The 23,993-nt window shown below is 33.5% G+C and overlaps 2 protein-coding genes across 3 annotated transcripts in view; one reads left to right on the plus strand and one right to left on the minus strand.

Moving 5' to 3' along the window:
• Window positions 1-34: 34 nt before the first annotated feature.
• LOC110097737 lies at window positions 35-1,111 on the plus strand. The gene has a single exon (XM_020824284.1). It carries the CDS (start codon window positions 35-37, stop codon window positions 1,109-1,111), a length of 1,077 nt encoding a protein of 358 aa, XP_020679943.1.
• A 478-nt stretch (window positions 1,112-1,589) lies between these two features.
• The window catches only part of LOC110097752 (1-acyl-sn-glycerol-3-phosphate acyltransferase PLS1), a 29,854-nt gene continuing 7,450 nt past the window's right edge, over window positions 1,590-23,993 (minus strand). The window contains exons 8-11 of one of the 2 annotated variants that reach the window (XM_020824300.2): window positions 23,386-23,511; window positions 13,828-13,920; window positions 13,575-13,661; window positions 1,590-2,090 (exon numbers count right to left, since the gene is read on the minus strand). In XM_020824300.2, coding sequence (XP_020679959.1) covers window positions 1,884-2,090; window positions 13,575-13,661; window positions 13,828-13,920; window positions 23,386-23,511 — 513 coding nt within the window. In that variant the 3' untranslated portion in view covers window positions 1,590-1,883. Of the gene's footprint in view, window positions 2,091-13,574; window positions 13,662-13,757; window positions 13,921-23,385; window positions 23,512-23,993 lie in introns of both variants that reach the window. The other variant, XR_003702438.1, reaches the window with a different exon arrangement.

The following is a 23,993-nucleotide window of genomic DNA, read 5'->3' on the forward strand; positions in this document are numbered from 1 at the left end:
ACGTCGTAATCAACTAAGAGACAAACAACGCGATATGACATTAAGTGCATTACACAATGGTGAGGTGTTTACTGGACGAGGATTAAATCAAGAAATATCTTTATGGTGTCCTGGTGAAGCAAGATGGGGTTCTCATTATGAGTCACTAATCAGATTGATTACAATGTTCTCCTCAGTTGTTCATGTGCTTGAAATAGTTTTGGAGGATGACATAAGTTCTGAACAGAGAGGAGAAGCATTTGCATTATTAGATTCAATTCAATATTTTGACTTCTCTTTTTGTTTGCACTTAATGAAAGACATACTTGGAATCACTGCTGAACTATCAGATGCTTTGCAAAGGAAAGATCAGGACATCGTGAATGCAATGTCTTTAGTTCAAATATCAAAAATCAGATTACAAGACATGAGAGATAACAAGTGGGATGCCTTCATTACAAGAGTGTCTTTATTTTGTGTTGAACACAAAATTATCACTCCGGATCTAAATGATAAATGGATTGCTCGTGGACGATCACGACGTGGACATCAAGAAATGACAAATTTACATCATTACCGAGTCGATATATTCTACACAGTACTTGATATGCAACTACAAGAGTTGAATAATCATTTCACAGAAGCTAATACTGAATTACTTTTATGTATTGCTTGTTTAAATCCATCAAATTTGTTCAGTGCATTCAACAAAGACAAGTTAATTAAATTGGCAAACTTATATCCAAGTGATTTCACTTCTTCTGATTTGATGATTCTTGATAATCAGCTTGAAACTTATATTACGGATATGAAGCTTGATGTACAATTTTCATTATTAAAAGATATCGGAAGTCTTGTTGAAAAAATGATTCAGAGTAGGAAGGAAATACTATATCCCCTTGTTTTTAGGCTATTGAAGTTGGCATTAGTACTACCCGTTGCAACAGCAGGAGTTGAAAGAGCATTTTCTGCAATGGCAATCATAAAAAATCGGCTACGCAATGGAATTGGGGATCAGTGGATGAACGATACTTTAATCGCTTATGTTGAAAAGGAAATTTTAGATTGTATTGTCAATGATGTTATTATTCATTTGTTTCAAAATATGAAGAACAGAATGTATAAATTGTAAGCAGTGGCGGTCCCAAGCCCGTTGATTGTAAGTGTACTTTATTTTATATTTAGAAGTTTATGTTTTAAATAAAAATTTTTAAAACTGCCTATGCTGGTCCCAAGCCCGGATGAAAAAAATTGAGGGAAATTTTTAATAAAATAATTTAGGCCCCCCTCAATAAACTTTCTGGCTCCGCCACTGCCGCCAAACCTAAGCAGGGTGTGGACCCCCAACAAGCTCAACAGATTGAATTGTGAGGTTCAAGGCAAAAGTATAATCAGATTGATCAACACAATCATATTCCACACAGAACTAACAAACTCAAGCACGTTCATTTTGAAATATATGTAGTAGCAATTTGGAAAGTACATTAACTGAAGTTATTCGTAACTTCCAATTTATCTTAACAACAGAATATCAATCGAGAGTTGTAAATGTACATATCTATTTTTTCACAAAACAACAGTGTAACAGAACCAAAAGCAGAAGTTTAGCAAATGGGAAAGGGAAAGAGGTACCAGCTTTTATAGAATTCTAGGGCATTGAAAAGTTGGAAACAAGCAATCCTCATCAAAAAGCTGCTGAACAAATAAAGAGTAAATTTACTGCCCTACAGAGAGTATGATGTGTTCATGTGCGAATGTGTATACATATGTACTGTGCTTTGCTCCTAAAATCCAATATTAGAACTAAGGAAACAGAAAAACAACAACATCAAACGGTTTATTAATTGAAATAATAAGTAGATAAAAGAAATACTGTCTTGATTTGGGAAATCATATTGAACCACCTATGATTTCTTAACTCTGGCCTGTGCAGCTTTGGCAGATGTGGACCGCTCGGCCTGAGAAAACAAAATAAATGCGTGCATGCAAGCAGTGACCAGAAACAGAGATAGAGTTGTAAAAGCTACTCCTTTCCATGTTGACATCAATGCTGACCATATGAAGAACCTGTAGGAAGCAATCGATAGCAGACTCGCCCAAGAAATAACCACCTAATATGAGAAGATTCAACGATAGAGGAGTCAGAGAAGTCGGTCGCTGATGCAGAAACTCATGAAAAGACAAATCTAGCATGTATAATAGTTTACTATCCTTTATTATTTGTGTGCCCCCATAATCAAACATGGAACATTGACGTGCTCGCTAATAAATCAATTTAAATCTTGTCTGTTTGCGTTTGACTCAATTAAAACTTGACTCATCTCCATCTTCTGTCTTCTTTTTAGTGATTTGCATAAATTTTCCAAATTTCATTTCAGAGGATCATGATATGCCCTGATAATTTTCATCAGAGAAACTTTTATCTTTGTGACAAATTACTTGCTTATATGCAGTTATTAATTTGTTCTTATTATAATGAACTCCCTTCATATGGACACTTGTTTTACTTACCGTGAAGTTTGCAGTTTTTTTAGGTTTATCTTTTTAATATTTTCTTTTAAATTATTTTTTCACAATAACTTTGGTGCTATGATTTTACTAAAAACAAGGACAAGACCAAAATTTAAAATGAAATTTATCTATTTTTAACCTGTACTTTTCAATTTCTTTAAAATATACCTTTTACAAAATTAAAATGAACCTTAGTAACAATTCGGTAGATCTGCTTTAAACTGCAGCTTATGATTTTGATGGACCGGCCGATTTGATTGGGAGGGAATTAGAAAGTTTTCTAATCAAGATGGAGCTGTTTAAAATGGTTTTTAATTAAATGGTAATTGTTTAGAAAAGTTTAAATAATAATTGAAGGACATTATTTAGGGCAAGAGATCTAATTTGAATTCAAAATCTAAGAGGGAATTATTTAGAGAAAGGGTTGAGGAATCAAGGGGGAATTGTTTAGGAAAGTTTTAATTATAATTGGCAGGGAATTATTTAAAGCAAGAAATCTTATTTGAATTCAAATATGAGAGAGAATTGTTTAGGGAAATGGGCTAATTTAGGAGGGAATTATGAGAGCCTATTTAAGGCTAACAATAGAGTGATTCAGAATTAGGAAGTTATTTGCTAAATTTAGATTGTTCTTGGGGAGTTTTTGGCTTTAACCGGCTGTTAGGGATTTGAAATAGTCGGATCTTCCTCTCCAATGAAGATCTATTGTATCTTGTTGTTTTTTTCCGTATATCATCAATTAAAAAGAGTTTTATCTAATTATTGCTCTTAATTCCTCTTGGAGATTATGTTTGGGATTGCAATACTTTAATTTCAGCCAAGTGAGACAGAATTTTTACATGTTACTTCCTATCCATTTGGTATCATAGCTGTGTCCTGGGCTGAAATATAAGTCATCCTCACTGATTTTTGTTGTGTTTGTTCCCTTTGTCTTGTTGATTTTTGTTGTTGGAAGACCATTCGTTGTTTTTTTCTATTTCTTTTGTTATTTGTAGCCTAAATCTGAGTATACCTATGGCAGGAAGAACTGTAGAAACGCTGGAAAGGGACAATTGATATCTAATTTTGTAGAAAATATTTCAAATTTTAAAGAGAAATTTTCAGCCATCCATGAGAAAATCGATAAGAAGTTTGTCATCATGGAGGAGATGATGAGGAAGATGCTCGAGTTCCAAACCAAAATGACGTCGTCGGAGGCGTTGTTCCAGCCAGTTAAGGAGAAAAAGATGGAGAGAAGATAGAAGCACCAAACATGGTTCAACAACCCCTACATTAGTATCGAGGGGTGTTCCAGACAGTTAAGGAGTTGTCTCCTCCGCGAGAATGCAAGCATGCTATCATCTTAAAGGAAGGAGTCTCGTCTATCAATGTTCGTCTGTACCATCATCCCCAAATCTAGAACAAAGAGATTGAGAGATTAATCAAGGAGATGCTTGAGGCAAGGATCATTCGACCCAATGACAATCCATTTTTCAGTCCAATGCTTCAGCAACAGTTTCCTTCATTCCCCTTGAGGACAAGATGACACTTTGGGAGGGGTGTATTGATGGACTGGCCAATTTGAGGGGATGAAAATTAAAAAGTTTGTTGATCAAGAGGGAGCTATTTAGAAAGGTTCTTAATCAAAGGTGAATTGTTTAGGAAAGTTTTAATTGCAATTGGGAGGGAATTACTTAGGGCAAGAGATCTAATTTGAATTCAAAATCTAAGAGAGAATTATTAAGAGAAATGGAGGAAAAATCAAAGGGGAATTGTTTAGGAAAATTTTAATTACAATTGAGAGGGAATGGGAATTATTTAGGAAAAAAAAATTGATTTGAATTCAAATATGAGAAAAATATTTAGGGAAGGAGATTGATTTAGGAAGCCTATTTAAGGCTAACAATAGGATGATTTCAAGATTATGATGTTATTTGCTAAATTTAGATTGTTCTTAAGAAGTTTTGGGCTCTAGCCGACAACTAGGGATTTGGGCGAGCAGGATCTTCCACTCCAATAGAAGATATATTGTATCTTGTTGTTTTCTTCCATATATCATCAATTCAAAAGAGTTTTCTCTTATTGTTGCTCTTAATTCCTCTTGTAGATTGTGGTTGGAATTTATGTAATTTAATTTCAGCAATTTAATTTCAGCCAAAAGAGATTACAAGCACTTCCTATCATATTTTAATTTAATTTGACGTGAATAGTTGTGAATAGTTATGAGAAGATTAGAGAATATTCAAAATTGCCAAATTTTGATTCATTTCATTAGTTTTATCATGACTGTTTCACGAGATAATTGCATTAGTGTGCAGCTGCTATCTTCCGGTGACTTTTATTCTCGCTCTTTTCTTATCTCACTATTTGTATACGAGATTGAAATTTGCTCAAGTTCGTGTATGCCAATTTTTATTGTTGCAACATAAATCTAGATCATAATGCAATTTTACGTTTGTTCTCAAATTTCTTATGGAATTTAAATTTTTGCTTCCTTCGTATCAACCGTTTGAAACAATGGAATGTGTTTTTATATTTTTTATATAAAGACACAAATCTTTGCCTAAACTAAGAGTTAGAAACTTCAAATTGTGAAATTTTATGAGTGTTTTTTAATAAATCCCATCAACATATGCATTTGGAAATCCCATACCCTAAGATGTACACATCAAATTGATACTAGAGCTGAAGGTCATATCAAAATGACTAAAGCATTAAAGGTAACAACACATCACCAAAGGGATGAAATTTGATGTTCGTATGTATTAAAAAAATACAACAGAAGAGAATAAAAAAACAATGTCCGCAAAGAACCAAACCATGATCATGACCACGTCGTCCTCACATTGCAATTGAAGAAACTGCTCTTTGCGTTGTATAAAATGACAAAGAAAGGAAGAAGGGTTACGCGAACTTACAATCAACTTTGTTGTTTTGGGCCTCTCGTACCTCCCGATTTTTTTCACATGAAACCTTGCCTCCAGCGCCTCCTTCGGCGAAACCAACACGCCTCCTTTCACACAGGGCAGAACGTCGCCAAGCCGCCGAACCTCTCGCACCCTGCCTTCGATTTCTGCAAAACAAGCCCCAATCCCAAGCCTCCATGCAAACCTTGCCTCCACCTGCTTCGATCCAAATCCAATCGTGGCCCACACGCGATTCAAGCATGTGAACCACCTCTGATCAGACCTGTCTCAGGAGAATAGTCCACCTACTATGCTTGCAGACTTCCACCAATTAACGGAAGGGAGGCAGGATTCGAATCAAAGCAAGTGGAGGCGAGGTTCACACAAAGGCTTCGAATTGGAGCCTGTTTAACGAAAATCGGAGGAAGGGTGTGGGACGCTCAGCGGCTTGGTGTTGTTATGCCCTGTGTGAAAGGAGGCGAGTTGGTTTCGCCGAAAGAGGCATCAGAGGCAAGGTTTCACGTGAAAAATATCGAAAGGTACGAGAGGCCCGAAACAGCAAAGTTGATCGTAAGTTCGTGTAACCCTTCTTCTTCCTTTCTTTGCCATTTTATACGACGCAAAGAGCAATTTCTTCAATTGCAATGTAAAGATGACGTGGTCACAATTGTTGTTCGGTTCTTTGCTGACGTTTTTTTTTTTCTACTTTTCTTTTTTTTATATCCGAACATTTGATTACCTTGCAAAACAAATTAAAATATTCTTTAGCAATAGAAGATCAAATTAGCAAAGAAATAAATCATGTTAAAGATCATATGAGAACATAAATAAATCAAGTAAAAGGATGCTTAACACTTTTGAAACTAATCAACTTCAACTACAAGAAACAACTATTGAATTTAGCTTTAATGATGAACTCATTCATAACACTACTGAGATGAAAAATTCATAGTGAGAGATACAATTGTGACGGACATTATAAGAATATATGGTAATAAAAACTACAACAACCATATAAGTCAACCTTATGAAATAGACCAAGACATTACATTGGAAGTTAAAATTGACATGTCTATCTTAGATAGATGATAGTTCTTCCGGTTTTTTCAACTGGTAACGGATATGAATAACTTTTGACCAATGATGACGTCTAAATAACGATAAGATTTACAATAAACATCAACGGGCAAACCAAAATGTATCAGATGAGTATGGAGAAAAAAGAGGGAAGATCAAAACTATAACCAACCACAACTTGGGTAATCTGAAATGAAATTGTTATTAAAAGAAAAATATATGTTTTTATCTTAAGCCTAATTGATTACTTGATAAATTTAACTCGTCAAAATAAAGAAAAAAAAAAGAATAATTAAATGAATGAATAAATTTACGAAGTTGATGACGTTCAGAAAAAAAAAATCTTAAAACAATAATTTTTAGGTTTAGATCTACTTTGATAATTGATTTTAAAAGAAAAAAAGAAATCATATAGCTTATTCATTTGAAAAGGCTTTTCAACTTGTCATAGATCTTGAAGTGTTCAAATTTCTCACAACTAAAAGAAGTTCTTCATACATTGAAAATACGCCATTTTGGCAAAATACTCAATTTCAAATCATTGTACACTATTGGTAAAAAAAATCTTGCAAAAACAAATATATTACTACTGTATATAGCTCTAAATTTTTTTCTGAGGGATCTTTAAAAAGACGTCAAACAAGTCACTTTATGAGTGAGAATACGATAGTAGAAATCTGCATATTAATGTTGAAGTGGAAGTTAATGACGATGATGAAGGAGATGATGCGCATGAATTCGAAGAGATTAGTTATTCTAGAACTGAGAACTCATTATATAATATATGAAACATCATTGTCATATCAAGGGTTGAACTGATTGAAAAATAACTTCTATCCTTCAAGCATGCCCTATAAACTGATTATTGACAATGGAAGTTGCATGAATTTTCTCACAAAGTTTGCAATAAATGCATGAATATAAAAGCTGAACCCAAGGTTTTAAAACTAAGTTTTGGTTTTGGGTTCGATCTCTTCACCAAATGTTCGGTTTTGAAAGTTTCTTCAATATCTGGATTCAATTTCGCTTATAGTTCGATTACTTTTTATTATTAAAAATTATAAAAATAAATAAATTTAAGGCAAAAACAGGATTATCTTATTAGAATTCGAGCTATAATAGACGTGTAGCATTACAATTCTTATAGAATTTTGATGGCTACTAAAAAAAAATTTTGAGATTTTATCAAAAATGTATTTCAGGTGAAACTCTAGATTTTCACCCAAAACTCATTAGTTTCGCTTGAAACTGCCAATCAAAACTGAGAAATATTAATGAGCTTTGGTTTGATTTCAGCCAAAATTATCAAAACATAAAACCATAATTGTTGAACCATACCAACAAGCATACAAAGTAGCTTGAGTAGATAAAAATGCAATTTATCTAACTCAATGATGCCTGATATCCATTCAACATGTCATATATACTAATAAGATATGGAGTGACATTTTACTTGTGGATGTTGCACAACTCATTTTGGGTAGCTCGAGGTTATACTGGCTGGACACTATGATGCACCGACACATCTCTTGAAGAGAGAATGCAGTGTCAGACAGATGTCGTGCCCAAAATTGTTGGGACACATTTCGGACACGGCTGAGACATGTTTCAGACACGTCTAGAAGATCATTATGTGCATGCCTTATTGTAATTCTAATTGATGAGATTTGTCGAAATAGGCGAAAAGTTAGAATGATATAGAAAATATTTAGAATATAAAAGATTTAAGATTAATCGAATAAAGATTAATATATGATATTCAACGAACTATTATGGGAGAGAACTAGAGAAGTATAGAAGTAAATAGATACATTCATTGTGATTTAGATTAGAGGTTAAAGAAATATTATGGGAGAGAACTAGCAATCTAGAGAAGTAAATAGATAAAAAGAAGAACCAACTTTCATTATATGATATCCAATGAACTATTGCAAATCTTTCACTTGATGAACCAGAGTTGGAAGCAATGATATTCAATGATGATGATATTGAAAGCCAAAAAAAAAAAAAAAAAAAAAACTAATTTTGAAACAATATGATTTTGAGAAAGAGTCAAACTGAATAAGTAATTTATTCCTAGATAGTTGTTGAATTAAACAATGATGCAACTCATAACACTTCTTGATGGATAACATCCACTTGAGGACATAACAACATGCATTAACTTGATTATTGGAACAACCTTACCTAAATTTCAAATTATAAGATGAATCCTATTAAACAAGTTGAACTTAAAGACAGCGGATAAAGTTTTCTGAGTATTCCTTCAATTTGATGGGGCCCACGGAGATTCAATGCTTTTGTGCCAAACATAACCATTGGATCTTGGTTGCAATTGGGTCCCTAATTTTCACATTATAAGATGAACCCCATTAAACAGGTTGAACTTAAAAGGCAAGTCCGTGATTTGTTTAGGAAAGAATTTATTAAATAGAACCTTGTGATTCTCATGCATTACTTACAACTAAAAAAATAATAGTTAGAGGATGCGTGTGGATAGCCAAAGGATTAATAAAATCACCATTAAAAATCGATATGTTATACCTATATTGGATGATAAATTAGATATAATAACTAGATATACTATTTTTAAGGATTGGTTTAATAAGCGGTTATCATCAAGTAAGAATGAGAGAAAGTAATCAAAGAACAATAATTTTAAGTTTAAAGATCATTTGCATGAATGTTTAATATGTCTTTCTAACTGACTATTGCACCAAGTGTTTTTATGAGAATCATGCACCATACTCTTCAAACTTTCATCAAGAATAATTTTGTTGTCTACTTTGATACCATTATGATTTATAATAATACTTGAGAGGAGCATTTATTGCCTCTTAAGGACTTCCAAAAATTTCAATCTATTATCTCTGGATATTAAAAAAGCTATTTTATTAGCTCACCTATTATGTTCTTGGGAATTGTTGTCTACTGCTCAATTATTTATTGATTTTGATAAACTTAAATCAATTAAGAAATTCCAAACACCTACTAGCATTCATGATATTAGAACTTTTCATGATTTGGCTATATTTTATAGGAGATTTATTAATCGGTTTAATATTGTTATGATAGTAATTACAAATTGTCTGTCTTAATTAAAGAGAATTTAAATGGAAAAATATGTTGAGTGTGCTTTCAATGATATTAAAGAGAGGGCTACCAATGCGCGTTTGCCTGAACTAACATGATTTTGATAAATTTTTTGAAATTTCATGCGGAGCAACTGTTGTAAAGATTAATAGAGTTTTAAATAAAGATGAAAATCTAATTGCTTACCTTAATATTATAAAGAATTTCATATTGTTGTGCAATCACTTCAATAATTAAAAATTACGTATTAGCTAAGGATTTCGTCCAAAAATTTGATCACCAAGCCTTAAAATATATCGAAAGAAGTTAGGGCTCAGGCAAATTAAATGGATTGATTTTCTATATGGATATGCATATGTGCTAAAATACTATGTTGAAGTTGAAAACAAATATGTTAATTCTTTAAGTATGGTTGTTAGTTTGCACACCATACAGGTTAAGTGACTAGCTCTGATTACATTAAAAAAAATTGCCAATTATAAATATTTTAATAGATATATCATAAATGAAATAAGAATCAAAATGATTTCCTTTCTTTTTATGAAGGATCAAAATGATCCCCGGTTATTTAAAAGTATGATTAGTCTCTAGATTTTTTAAAAAGAGAATTAAATGATCCTATGGAAGGAGTAATTTAGCCCCTAGTTAAAGAGTCAAGCGATCTTATTGGTACTTTTATACAGTCGAAGACTATTGGTCCTTCAAAAAAAGTTAGAGAATCAATTCAGTCATTTTTCTCTATCATAACTTAACTATTGAATCATCATCTATGATTAATAAGGATTTCATGATTAAGGGTAACCTTTTAAGAAAAACTCATATTTATATTTCCTAATTCAACTTTGAGGTATTTACTTGTTTTAGAGTTACATGTTGGTGATGAGTAGGACATTTTGGTAATAATAAAACTATAGTTATGACTAAGGATAAATATTGATGGCCACACTTACAAAAGGGATGTGGCACGTGTAATTTCACAATGAAGAAGTTATCAAATAATTGCATGAAAAAAAACAATAACACTAAGTTTTACATATCATTGTGTATTCCATATAAGCATTGGGAGTATGCTAGTTTAAACTATATTTGATCTTTGTAGTAATTGATCATTTTTTTCTAAAATGGCTCATTGCATTCTATGTTATAAAAATCCTAATTCAACTCACATAGAAAATTTGTATTTTAATGTAGTGTTTAAATTGCATGGATTGCCTAAAACTATTATCTAATAGATATTTAAAATTCATAAGTTGTTATAATAAAACTCTCTGAAGAAAGATGGGAATCCAACTAAAATTTTATCACGTTTGAACAAATTAAGAGAGTAAATAAGAGTTTAGGTGATTCGTTGCAAAGTTTGACTTAAGAACACACATTTGATTAGGACTTAATATTTTCTAAGGCTGATTTTGCCTACAATTCATTTGTTCATGGGTATATGAACATGGATCCAATTGAAATTTTTACATAATACCAACCTAAAAAAATTCTTAATCTTGTTGACCTTCCCACCTAGTGAGCTTGCACAATCATTTGCATACAACATGCATAATTTACCTAAGAATATTTTTGGCAATTTTAAGTTTGTTGTTAAAGTGAATAGGTGACATGAAATTCAATTCAAATGACAACATAATGATCCATCAAAATCCAAAACTATTCTTCTTAGAGCCATTAAAAAATTAATAAGCCAAGGCAATACGAATCATTTCAATGGATTGCGATGAATGCTTATAAACTAGAAATTCAAGTAAGTATTGATATTAATCCAATCTTCAATGTATATGATTTAATCTTATTTCATGAACTTGCTAACAATATCATTGATTTTTCTTTCTTTCCATCTCATTGTGAATTCATATCCAACATCTCACTAGATAGATATGCACTTGTTCCTAAAGTCATTTTAAGCAATGAAATTATGTCAACTACAAATCGTGGATATTTGAGGCACATTATACATTTGCATGGCAAATCGACTTGTGACGATTCAGGCATTACTTTACATAAACCACAACAGTCATGCTCAGATCCAATTGAGGAATATCAAATGATCAATTCATTAGAATTGGATATTTAAGCTAAGAAGATTTACTAGAGCATTGATAGTGCATACTCGTCGGAAGCACATGATATGAGCATTAAGACGGACATATTGTGTGGTTTGGCTTGTATTTTCTAATTTCAGGTTCATCATGCCCATCACATCGATGGAAACAAGAACATAATTTGTTCTCCAATGTCTTAAGTACTTTCATGGGTTTGCTTTACTACTACAAGTTCTATTCGATTCAGCTTTCATATTCCCTCAATTACCAACGTCTAGCTCCCAATTTTTTCCAGACAATTAATTTAGAAACTCCAGCTCTTTTTACTTTCATTCATCATATGCTCAATAATTAGCATCGACAACTCTTTCCATTCTTGACATAGAGCATGGAAATTTGGAACAGCTGCTTCGTTCTTTTCTTTGCATTTCACTGTAACAAAGAATCAATCTTGGCTAATTTTTGTTAGATTTTTCTTCTACAAAACTTGTGGCTATTGTCGCTTTTTCTTTAAGTAGTTGATTCACATCCCATGATGACCCTCCTATTATAGCTATTGTCGGTTGTCTATTTCTTATTCTAAGAGATTCAGTTTGTCTGTTTCCTATTCTAAAAGAACAACATACTACTATTAATGGCGGACAACATACTTGTTATTCAGGTTAGGAATTTAAGAATACTGAATTGACAACTTATAGTTTCAGGCAAGATCCTAAGGTTTCGTGAAACAACTAATTTTGAGTCTTTTGGGTTACAATAGGACCCGCAAGGCATATGTTTTTCAATAGATTATTGAATACAATTTTTATTCTCTCAAACTTGAGTGCGTGTATAATTAAAAAAATTTTAGCAAGTTGCATAACGAACGACATCTAGGGGATACTACTTGTACTAACATGAGTCCTGGATCTTCAATTTGTTAACTAATATCCTTGCACATTTTTTTATCTGATTATTTCGAGACCGATTTTGAGTGCATATTTGAGATTTGGCCAAATTTGCTACAAACCAATTTCCATTTTTTGAATGTGAATTTTACTCACTGTAGACTTTATATTTATTATCAGATTTCTTGTGAAATTTTATTTCAAATTTAAATTTTAGAAAAAGAGGAAAAATATCTCATTCAAAAATGAGCTGTTTCCATCTATTTTTAAATTTTAAACTCTAAAAATTATGAGAGAACACATTTCAAAATTATACTTTCTTACTATACATCCTTTTTTTTCTCATCTATTTTCATTCACTATATAACGTATATAGATAGGCATAAATGCAAATATGAAAAATTTATGTCATTTTTTATATCATCAAGAATACAATGTCAACATAGAAAAAAAATACATATTTGAAAAAAAAAAATCTATTCAAATTTCAATGTAGCGCTTCAAAAAATGATTTCAAAAGGCCATTTTAGTTCTACTATATCTTAAAAGGCCAATTTTCTTTGGCCTCATTTTGAAGTTGTGTTCTTTTTATTTTTAAGATTTAAGAATCCTGAAAGAGTTGGAAAATCCCTCACCAAGAATGACAGAATTCTAAATTCTTGGGCAAGAAGTTTTCTTGGTATTTTTTAAATCATAATAATACACAAGAACACTATTTCAAAATATAGCATTCTCATTGCCCATCCACTTGTTTATATTCCTTCTCTACTCTGTGAAATTCTTAGATATGAATTTTCCTCTCTTTCTACTTTTAAAACCTAAATAATACACGAGGGCATAATTTCAAAATAGCTGTCTCATTGCCAGCAAATATATATATATATATATACATATATATTGTGGATTCAATCCCAAGGACTTGCTATGACTTCAAAAGATTTTTACCAACAAAACTTGCTGGCACAAGATCATTAGCAGATCTTACAATATTTTAAGGCTCGTGATTGATACACTAAGCATTAACGGCATCCTACTAGATAAGCGCACCAATTAATTTTTCTAGAAAAATTTCTTCAGTATCACTAATTTCTTACCAGCAAAGACTTCAGAGGACGGCCAATGGGTTTATAATCTTCTTCACCAAAAGTGCCTTGAGCTAGGTGTTTATCCAGTAAAGAATCCTGTCATGTTTGCACCGCAAGAAAGTATTATAAATGCAATGGAGCACTTTAAATTATATTCACTTGATAAGCTTTCATAACTAAAAAAATGCACACCGGAGGGTGTGTTGCATCCATGTGTCGATGCATAATAGTTCGTTCTAATAACAAAATAATGGCTAACCACCTTTGCCATGAACATGTCTCTGCACCACTGAGCTATTGCTTCATCTGTCTCAGGCACTTCATTCATAGGGCGTCGCTTCATGTGAACATGAATCTAAATGAAATACAAAAATTAAAGTTGTAAGGAAAAAAAAAATCCAAGCTAATTAAACTGGGTAACCCAATATTCTTCTTCACCGTGCTTTTTAGGGACAGGTAAATAGAAATCCTACTATTGATTGTGGTGATTCTAAATCTAGTTTCTTCATATATGAGTCATCTTCATAAAATAAATCTTTTTGAAAGTGTGAGATCCCAATATCACATGTCAGATGACAATTATAAAAACTGACATATTGAGAAAACTGTTCCAGGAAAATAGTAACCCAAATTCAAAGTGCTCTTGAAGAGTGTTCATTAAGCCACGTGAATTTTGAGAGTGTAAATAGGTTGTTCATTCTTGGAAGAGTATTTGCATTCAAATGGCGAGTCCAAAAGTGGTCCAGCTTGCAAGATGTTCTGGGAGTATCAAAATCTCTTGCACGTTCAGTTGTCAATGAAGACAAAAAAAAATGTGAAATGAAAAATGAGTGTAATCTACCTTGCATTCACCCTATAAAATGGGAATCCTGATGTGCAAACAAGTGAAAACTGGCATTATAGTCCAAGATAACCAGATCTCTGTTTAACAATCAATTTGTTTAAGGTGGTGACCAAATAATGTCACATGATCCAGACAAATAGTTACCATAAATGGTAGTGATGAATAACTTGATCGGTCTGAGCATTTAAACTAGATCCATAAGTTGCAATCTCCCATAAGTTCTAATATGAGGTAATCAGGCCAGGAAGGGAAAAAGAGCACCAGCACAGCTTTCAAAAATTCAACCGACAAAGAAGAGGATTAACAAGCAAAGGAGAAGATGTACCTGTAATACATGAAGAATGATGACATGTTAAGATAATCATCATGTGCTGCTAAAGATCAAGGAACACAAACTAGATCAAGATTAGCTAATGAGTAATGAATAACAAAAAAAATGAAAAACTAATCATGCACTCAACATACTGTGTTTCCAAGAGATAATTGCATGAATGGCTCAAAAAAAACTCAAAACCAAATAATTGAAATATCAAGGGCTCAGAAAGGATGTCAAAGGCTATTTCCTAATAAATAGGGTATTTAGGAATCCATTGTGGATAGATGATACAAAGATCTCAGACAACTTCCAAACTCAAGAAGAATTGAATTCAATAAGAAAGGGATATTTTACCCAGATCCTTGAAGAGAGTTTCAAAATTAAAAAAAGGTTCAGTAGATCCATGAAAATAAAACAGTTCAGAACACTGACACATAGCATTACCAGAATTAGGGATTACCAGAATTGTCTAGCAGCCAGAAACTCATATAATTTAGCAAAAAAAATTCTGCAACATAGCATCGCATGGTGTACACACATATTTGCTTGGGTCAAATTGATCAAGTCATCTTACGAGCCCATACTAAGTTCGGCAACTCGTTGATCATGAGTTGGATCAAGGTGCCAATAACTCAAGAATCGCCAAGCTTTAACTCGCCCAAAACCTCCGCGAACCTAGAGCTGAAACTCAACAACTAACCTAAGGATTGACAAAGACGGCCACTTTTCCAAGACTTTTGCAAAGGTTTAAACTACTTGGCTAGAACATCACCGATCTATAGACTAGGAGTTCTAACTAGAACTCGCTCAGGGTTCCATTTGAAGAGCTCGTCAAGGGTACTCGACCCTTTATCCAAAAGTACCCCAAAGATCCTGCCTGCTAGATAACTAGCAAGCAAACATACTCTCCTAAGAATGGCTAGACCAAGTCTACTCATATATATCTTATTATTTTCCATTGTAGCACATCACTAATCACCTATAAATAGAGTGACACTGATAAGGTGCAGAATAAAAAAAAATAGTACTTTTGGTCATAACAAACCTCAAGATTTCCCCCAAAATTCTTTCCCTGCTATTCCTAATTACTAACAATTTGTGGGCTCCGAAAATTCGTGCCCCGGACTCCCCTGCTTTCGGGAAGTTTTAACGGATTAAGTTTCAGGATAAATTTTGGGAGTGCATGTTGAATTTGTAAATAAGACACTATCTAGATATTTCGTCCTCATTTTGTGAGGACTTTAGATCTGAGTTTTGGTTTCCTATAGGTGCAAGTCCTATAGTTAATTACCCCTCCCAATAGCGAGAGAGAACTTTCGATTAAGGCTAGTCGTCAATCAGATATGTAGAGATACATGTATATTGCATATAGTAGCAGCATGGGTTTGGGTATGTGAAGGTTTGATATTTAAAATTGTAAATTTCACCATCTTGCACTTAAAGCGGATGGTGGGGGAATGGATGATGGACCCGATCAAGATCCCATGGTTCCATCGTCCCAAACCATCGTGGTCCCTGGTTTACTTAGTCAAAGGAGGTAGTTGACCGAACCTGACAGAAAGATCCTTGTCGGCAGTCATGGGTTGCGTCGTCCAATGGTACTTGTAGACCCGGGGTGAGCGTTTGTCTAAGGGAACAAATTTGAATCCACCTTAGCTAACAGAGGGCTTTGTGCACTATCGATTATATCATATTGATTCATATCTCAAGGATTTAGTGTCATTGGGGAACTTACGAGCTCTGGTCATGACCGTAATTTAGTGGTGTCATTTGGCGGCAAACCACCCAATTCAAAGGGCCCCGATGATAAACGTTAACCTGCAGTGCCATTTGGTGAAATAATCGCCGGTTAGAGGACGTGTCACGTCCTTGCTGGCAGAAGACTGTTTGAAAATGAATCCTAGTGATATTCTCGACCAGACATTAATTCTTTATGAGTTGAAGTGATATTTGAATTTGTCCACCTCGGTAAACTGTTGCATATGGTGGATGGTTTTTGCTTTAAGTGTTTAATGGTTAAATTCAATTTTAAATATTTGGATTTTTTGAATTTTTGGACTTTTGAATTTTGAATTTTTATGGGCAATTAGGTGGCATTTTGAATATTTGGAATTAAGCCCTTCGGTTGATCTACGTTCAACGCGGCCATCATCGGGGTATTTATGAGAAATTTCATATTGTTAACCGAACCCTGTCAACTCTATTAGTTGTCGACAGAGGATCGGGTTTGAATCGACTATATGTTTTTATTTAGATGAATTTCTCTTGTTATAGATCTTGAAAGCCTAACATGAACGTATAAAACAAATATCCCGGTTGATACTGCGATCGTATATTTGTTTGATGGTTCGAGTTGTGTCGACTCCTATCTACTTGTGTAGGAGCATCAGGCTCGAACTTGTGCTTATCATTCGACCCGCGCAACATCCCTAGACATCACGTGTGTACCCGTAACACGCTCGCCGGTGCCCACATGTATTTGATTACACATGCATTCCTTTATGTTTGTGTGTATACATATTGTAGTACATGTTTGAGAGCATTTTTTTATGTTTGACGTTGATTAGTTATGCGAGTAACTATCATTGTAATACAACATTCTATTTAGAAGCTCGTACACGCATTTTGTTCGCTTGTATACAAGTTGTGGATTCGGGGGCGTATCGAGTTCATGATGGGCATCTTGCAGCAACTCACTGATATACGCATTTATTACATATTATCTGCCCTTGTTTATAAGAAAATTGGGGTACCTGACTGCCATTACATAGTTATTGGTTGTAAGAATGTCGTACCGTCCATTTTCTCTCACTACACAACTTGTAGATGCTTTAATTTATTAAATGTTTACTACCTTTACTTATAGGTAGCTTGTTGTTTATATTGCTAGTTGACCGCAATGACCCATGGGTGTTTGCAATTGTCTCCAATCGATCACCTTTTGCTTGTGAGGTATATGCATATTTGAGGAGTCCTTTGCAAGGCAAGAGGATACCGGCTTGCATCATGACTTGCTCTGATGAGGTATATTCCTCAAAACTTAGGAAACCCCCTAGGAACTCCAAGCCTTGGTGTGTGGTTGATGCTCCAAAACCCTTAGGACCCTAGAAACCCATGCATTATGCTTTCTAAAACCCTAAAATAAACCTCAACTCCTCAAACCCATGAAAATCAAGTGACTTTTCTCGAGTTGCTCTCATGTGAGATCCCATAGAGGATGGTGACACCCGTAAGGTTGTTGGATTCATGTCCAACGCCTTCCAAATTGCATTACAAACAATCACCTATAATCAAACCTTAGGCTAGGTGTTGTCGATCACAACTTGAATGACAACATGTAGGGTTTCACACTATGTAGCATGCAACACTTTTTAACAAATCACAAGTTATGACAAATTAACTTAGATATAGAAGACTTGCATTGCTATGACATTGTGATTTTCCTCTAAATTTGCTAAACATTCATGGATGAGTTTTAATTAATTACAAAGCCTGTAAGCAACAAGTGGGGTCTTTCATGAACTTTCATGTTTATGTTTCAAAAACCATGACAAGTAAAATTGATTGGATTCATGCTTGATATTTCTCCAAGTTTATAAGATTAAAGTAATGAATAATTCCCATTTAAATGGCCATACACTTAATCAAACTAAGTTGCATGATTTGGGTTGCATCACTCAAAAGTTGGTAGAATGAACATTGTAGGTCATTTGTCAAGATTGTTGCATACTCAAAATTTGTAAATTCACAAATATGTTTATTTAATTTGTAAGTGCTTTTAAAAGAAAAGGTGGAGTATTATATGGCTTGCAAAGGCTTATAGATTATACCCCACCACATATTGAAATTATTTAAGCATGTTTGGTGCAATTTGCAAGTTGATAGGTTGAGGGCAATGACACATAATTTAAGCATTTGATAATCTCCTAAAATGATAAACCATCCCATGCATACTCATAGATTCCTCTTAGATCATGACAAAATTGATCTTTAAAATTTCTTTTAGAGGCATTCAAATGATCTCCCCTACCTAAATGAGTCCAAAACACTCAAATAAAATTAGGGAGCTCTCCTTCAAATACCTTTCTCCCTCATGTATAATATGTAGAGTCTCCCCAAGGTTTCAAATGTTTCATTGCATGAATCTTAGAACCCCTTAGGAACTACCATCAACCTTTAGATAAATCCTAAGATTGTTCTAAATCAAGTTGAACAAAACATAGCTTGACTTAGTTTATCTTTTGCTCTTTTGCTTGGTGTTCTTTTCAACTAACATGGAGATTTCCAAATGATCACTAAAGGGCTCAAGAGAGCATTAGGAACTTTTAGGACCAAATCCTAAGTTCCTTTACCTCTTTTGGTTGAAACAAAATCAACAAAAATCATATCGCCCTCTTTCATTTGCCTAAACCATGTTAGGTAGATGATCATGCATCATTGAATGCATAATTCATAATTTCTACCGACTCAAAAGGTCCTAGAGAACTCTCATCTTAGCCTAAAAGCCATATGTATTCTCTCTTTTTCTCCTCAACCTCAAAGTTGTAGAAGATTCATATCCAACAAATTCATTTGTTGAGTCAAAATCAACAAGAAACTTCATCTCAAGCATAGGTTTAAAGAATTCATTTTGATTTGTAGTCCAAAGCTACACATCATCAAATCTCTAATCATCCAAAAGTTGTAGTTTCTCATTCCTCCTTAGCTCACAAGCTATAGGGGCCTTCCAACTTCTAAGACTCAAAGCTACGAATTTTATTCCTTTCTTTTTAGCTCCAAAGCTAAAGATAACTCTCCAATACTTAGCACAAAAATTATAGGTTGGAGATTTTTTCCTTTTCTTTAGCCTCAAAGCTAAAGGAAACTCTCCTTCCCTTAGCCTAAAAGCTATAGGATTTCTTCTACCGTTAGTTCCAAAGCTTTGGGTATTTCACCATATTTATTCACTTGATCTCCAATCAAGTGAATGATCTTTAGCCATAGGCCTTAGCACTTCTATTGGACTCAAATCCAATAGGAACTTCTTCCTCTTCAGCCTCAAAGCCAAATCCTATTCATTTGGCCCAAATAAAGTGGATAATCCTTCTATTTAGACTCAAACTATAAGTAATTTTTTCTAATTTAACAAAGTGATTCCTCCTAAACATAATCCTTAGATGTCCTTTAGAAGTTTCCCTCTGTTGAAATCCACCTTACCTTATTAGATGAATTTCACAAAGTCCTAAGCCAAACCTTAAGACACGTTTACCTAACCCTAATAGGTGAATATTTCCCTCTTACCCAAACACTAACAGAACCTCTAAAAACACCTAAAAATCACTTAGATTTTTTCTAATACAATGATAAATCATCCCATCTCAAAAGGTGGAATGCCTACATTATTAGATCTTAGGATTTCGTAAGTAGCAGCCTTGCCTCAAAGTAACCAATATTTTATGAATTTTTCATAACCCTTCTAAATATGAAACAATTAAAAATCAATAAAAAATTTAAATCACAAACAACATAAAATAAATTCACCCATTGAATTAAAATTAAATATCCTCTATTCATCAATAAAATAAAACACCACTTGTAGTGTGATATACCACACAACCGACACACACTTAGGTGCACAACCCCTAGACATGCTAGGATTAAGATTTTTTGTGTGCATGTGTGTGATGTATGGTGTGATGCATATTAAATTGTTTTCATTGTGCGCACTTACCCTTAAGTGAATATGATAGAGATATATGTTTTTTTCTGCAGGTGGTCATGTCCGGGGGTAAAAATAAATCATAATTATAAAATACTTGCTTACAGGTGTTGCTTAAATCCCTCAATGAGTCTTTTACATTTTTTAAATGTATTTGTTAGAATTTGAAAGTATTATTTGGACTGATGGGATATAGTTACATGAGAGATGGATCCCAAATGAAGCATAAGGTGAAGCCCCATATCCATCTAGAAGCCAAAGCTTGAAGACCACACAGGTCGAGTCTACAATTATTCTGGATTTCTATAAGACAGACAACTTAGTTGCCACTTTTATAGCTTTCTCATAATTATAATAATTTGAACTCTATACTTTACTTTCATGTTTGTTGATTATATATATACAAGTATGTTTTGATTTTTTATTAAGTGTGCCTTAAAAATGCATACTCTTTTCCTAGGTTTCTTCACTTGCTTTGTAGGAATGTCTTGGACTTTGTTATGTAGTAAGCTCTTAAGACAAAATTAATTTTTCTATTAATTAACAACTAAACAATCTAAAATCAATCATAGGATAACCCTTTTTTTTAAATTAAAAAAATTGCATGGCTTACTCTAATGAGCCAAGTTTTTAAAAACAAAATGATTACGTATTTCCAGTATTTATCATATAGAAAGCTCTCACTTAAGAATTAGATAGCAAAATTTGCATTCAATGAGTCAGCATATGCATACCTACATGATCAAGCATCTAAACCTAAAAACCAAATTGTAAGTTATATCTCCTAAATCAAAATAGTTTTCTTAATCTTCATATGCATTGAGACCAAACCTCTTGACTTTAAAACTATTTAGGTGGGTTTAGCTAGTAGTCCTTTCCAGACAAAATTGTAAATCCATAGATCATATTGGCTTATGTCTCATGTGATATAGATTTATAAGTCTTTTGCACTCTATAAGACTTAGGTTCGAAGCATTATCACTTAGTAGTTCTCAACTTAGCTCTAGAATTTGAAACTATTGTTGACTCCAGTCACTTCATAAGTCATCACGTTTCAAGCATTTTCTTCAACATTTATTGTAGGATTATAAGCCTCATTCCTAAAATTTGATTTATAGTTGATCACATCTCTCTTGAAATTCCCAAAGATCAAATCTTTGAACAAGAATCTCAAACTTTAAAAATGAAATATTAGTTAATATTTTGATAACTATAAAAAAACCACCAGTTTAATCAAAAGTATTTACGAAGTAACAAATGCTTGAGGTGTAATTAATCATAGGATCTTCCCATAATGGGTATTCGTTCCCCAAAATAAAATAAACTTTATTTAATCAAATATTGAAAAAGGGAAAGTCTATGTTAACATTATAAAATTGTGAGTTTTGTTATTGAGTATATAGCAAAATAATTTTTTTTATCATTTGAAATAATATATCATTTTTTATGTCGTGCTCGATCACAAAATATTCCAATCCGTTGAGGATAACAAAATTTCTCCAACATTACATTTATCCTTTATGGGAGGTTGAATCGCCAAGAAATATGGAGAAAATGGATCTAAGAACAAATTTATTTGGGGACAAATGAAGAAAACTTTGTTGTAGAAAAAAACAAAGAGAAAGAAAATGGTATTAACAGGATTTCTCTATAAAAGTAGAAATACAGTTTTGCCCTACTTAGTTTGAGGAGACAGCTTTTTTATATTCATCCATGCCTAAGAATGAATGTGTAGTTAGCATCGCGCGTTGGAAAATCCTTTGCAAGCAAAGCTCTGCATGGGGTCCTGGTTGGATACCCAATGAGTACCTACACTTTATGTATGCGGGCTTCGCCCATCCACGCCAACCCATGGTGACTTTCGGGATGTCGTATCCACCCATACACACTCACTTTCCACGCTTTTTGAACGCAGTCTACCACGAACTAATGACCTTGAGGCTTCTAACTGCAAACTTTCAAGCAGCATATTAGAATTTATTATGGTCGCAGTGCGGTTCAGTGTTATATAAGTAAAATAACATGACATGAGGATTGCGGTAATATACGACATACAGTGATTAGCAATGTAAATTAGTTTATCCCTCGACGTTGAGTACCCACCCATGAGGTCATGGGCATACTCATACCCACCCATGTGTGGGTACATGGGTGGGTGTGGGTATGGATACCCAATGTAGGGCTTTGCTTGCAAGGGAGGTGGCTGCCATTGCTGATTGGTAAAGGTGGTATCATGATTACTTCAAGGTGTTGATTTCCCTTGTTGATATTGATTTGTGTAAGCTGTATTGTCAACCTTTCCTATTCTTAAAAACAAAATCTCTCCCAATCCCTTTCTTCCCTACTTAAAATCTTTGGCAACATCATATGGCATATGCCATATCTAGGAGCCATACTATAGATAGCTAATAAGTTCCAAACTTCAAATAAATCATCATATACGAGCAGATGAGGTCCCATATGGTTACACTGCGGACTAATTCATATCTCCAAAACAGAAGCAAGAAAAACCTTTATTAGTGTTTTCCTATTTTGCAAGAATTTCTCACGTGCAAGATCAGTTAAACATTGCAGAATCATCTACTTTGCCACATCACAATTGTTATAACGATGAGTGATAGTTTAAATTCTACCACTAACTAATAAAATTGTATAAATAAATTCGCAGGTTAAATGATATAATCGTGTTAGTTTAGTTGGTGCTCCTAAATTAACGAAATAGTAAATATCATTGCTTCCACCAAACAAACAAATAACATGTTACACCTGGCTCCAAGTAAGCGTAATAGGCAAGATAGACTTTGTCTCATCAATGCTTAAGAATGCTAACAGTCTTTACAAATCACTAGTTACAATTCTAAGCAAAGGAGGGTACCAAATGTGTGAATGTAATCTTGAAGACCTTATTTGAGTGAAAGAAAAGAGAATGACTCATCTATTTCCAAAATGCTGTCAAGCTTACCTGACAAGGCTGGTGTTTCAAAATTCTGAGCATTGTTGGGGAGGGCTTATCTTTAGGAATTGCTACAGTCATATCATAAATGGCAGGAACAAACGATCGCATATTATTTACAGCTGAAACAAATCCCTGAAGTCAAAAGAACAGTTTGAAAGAACTTTAGGACCCCAACAAAAATTTAATTTTATTCAAGAAAACAAAATCATGAAAAATTACTAATTATTATGGACTATTTATACAGTTTTGATGTTAATTTCAAAAATAAATATGGTGACAAGAAAACTAAAATGATGTGAAGTGACGGTTTATTTGCAAGAAAGTCAACCCTAAAATAATCAGTAGAGTATGCGCCAACACATTTTTCTGTGAGCGGCACAAAAAAAATTGCATTAGCTACTAATTTTTTGTTAGCGAAGCACTAGTAAAGGCTTCTCACCTAAGAAACTCCCTAGCATAACCAGGCAAGGCACCTCATAAATTATGGCCAAACGCTCTTTTTTATAGCAATTAAGTTTCTGGTCGAATTGCTGAAAATACTAGAAGCAATTGTCAAGAAAGGGGTGGATAATCTATAGAACAAGCTCAGACTAGTTTATCTAAAGGAAGAATTA

This window comes from Dendrobium catenatum, unplaced genomic scaffold (genome assembly GCF_001605985.2).
Source record: "Dendrobium catenatum unplaced genomic scaffold, ASM160598v2 fragScaff_scaffold_1344, whole genome shotgun sequence".
Lineage (NCBI taxonomy): Eukaryota > Viridiplantae > Streptophyta > Magnoliopsida > Asparagales > Orchidaceae > Dendrobium > Dendrobium catenatum.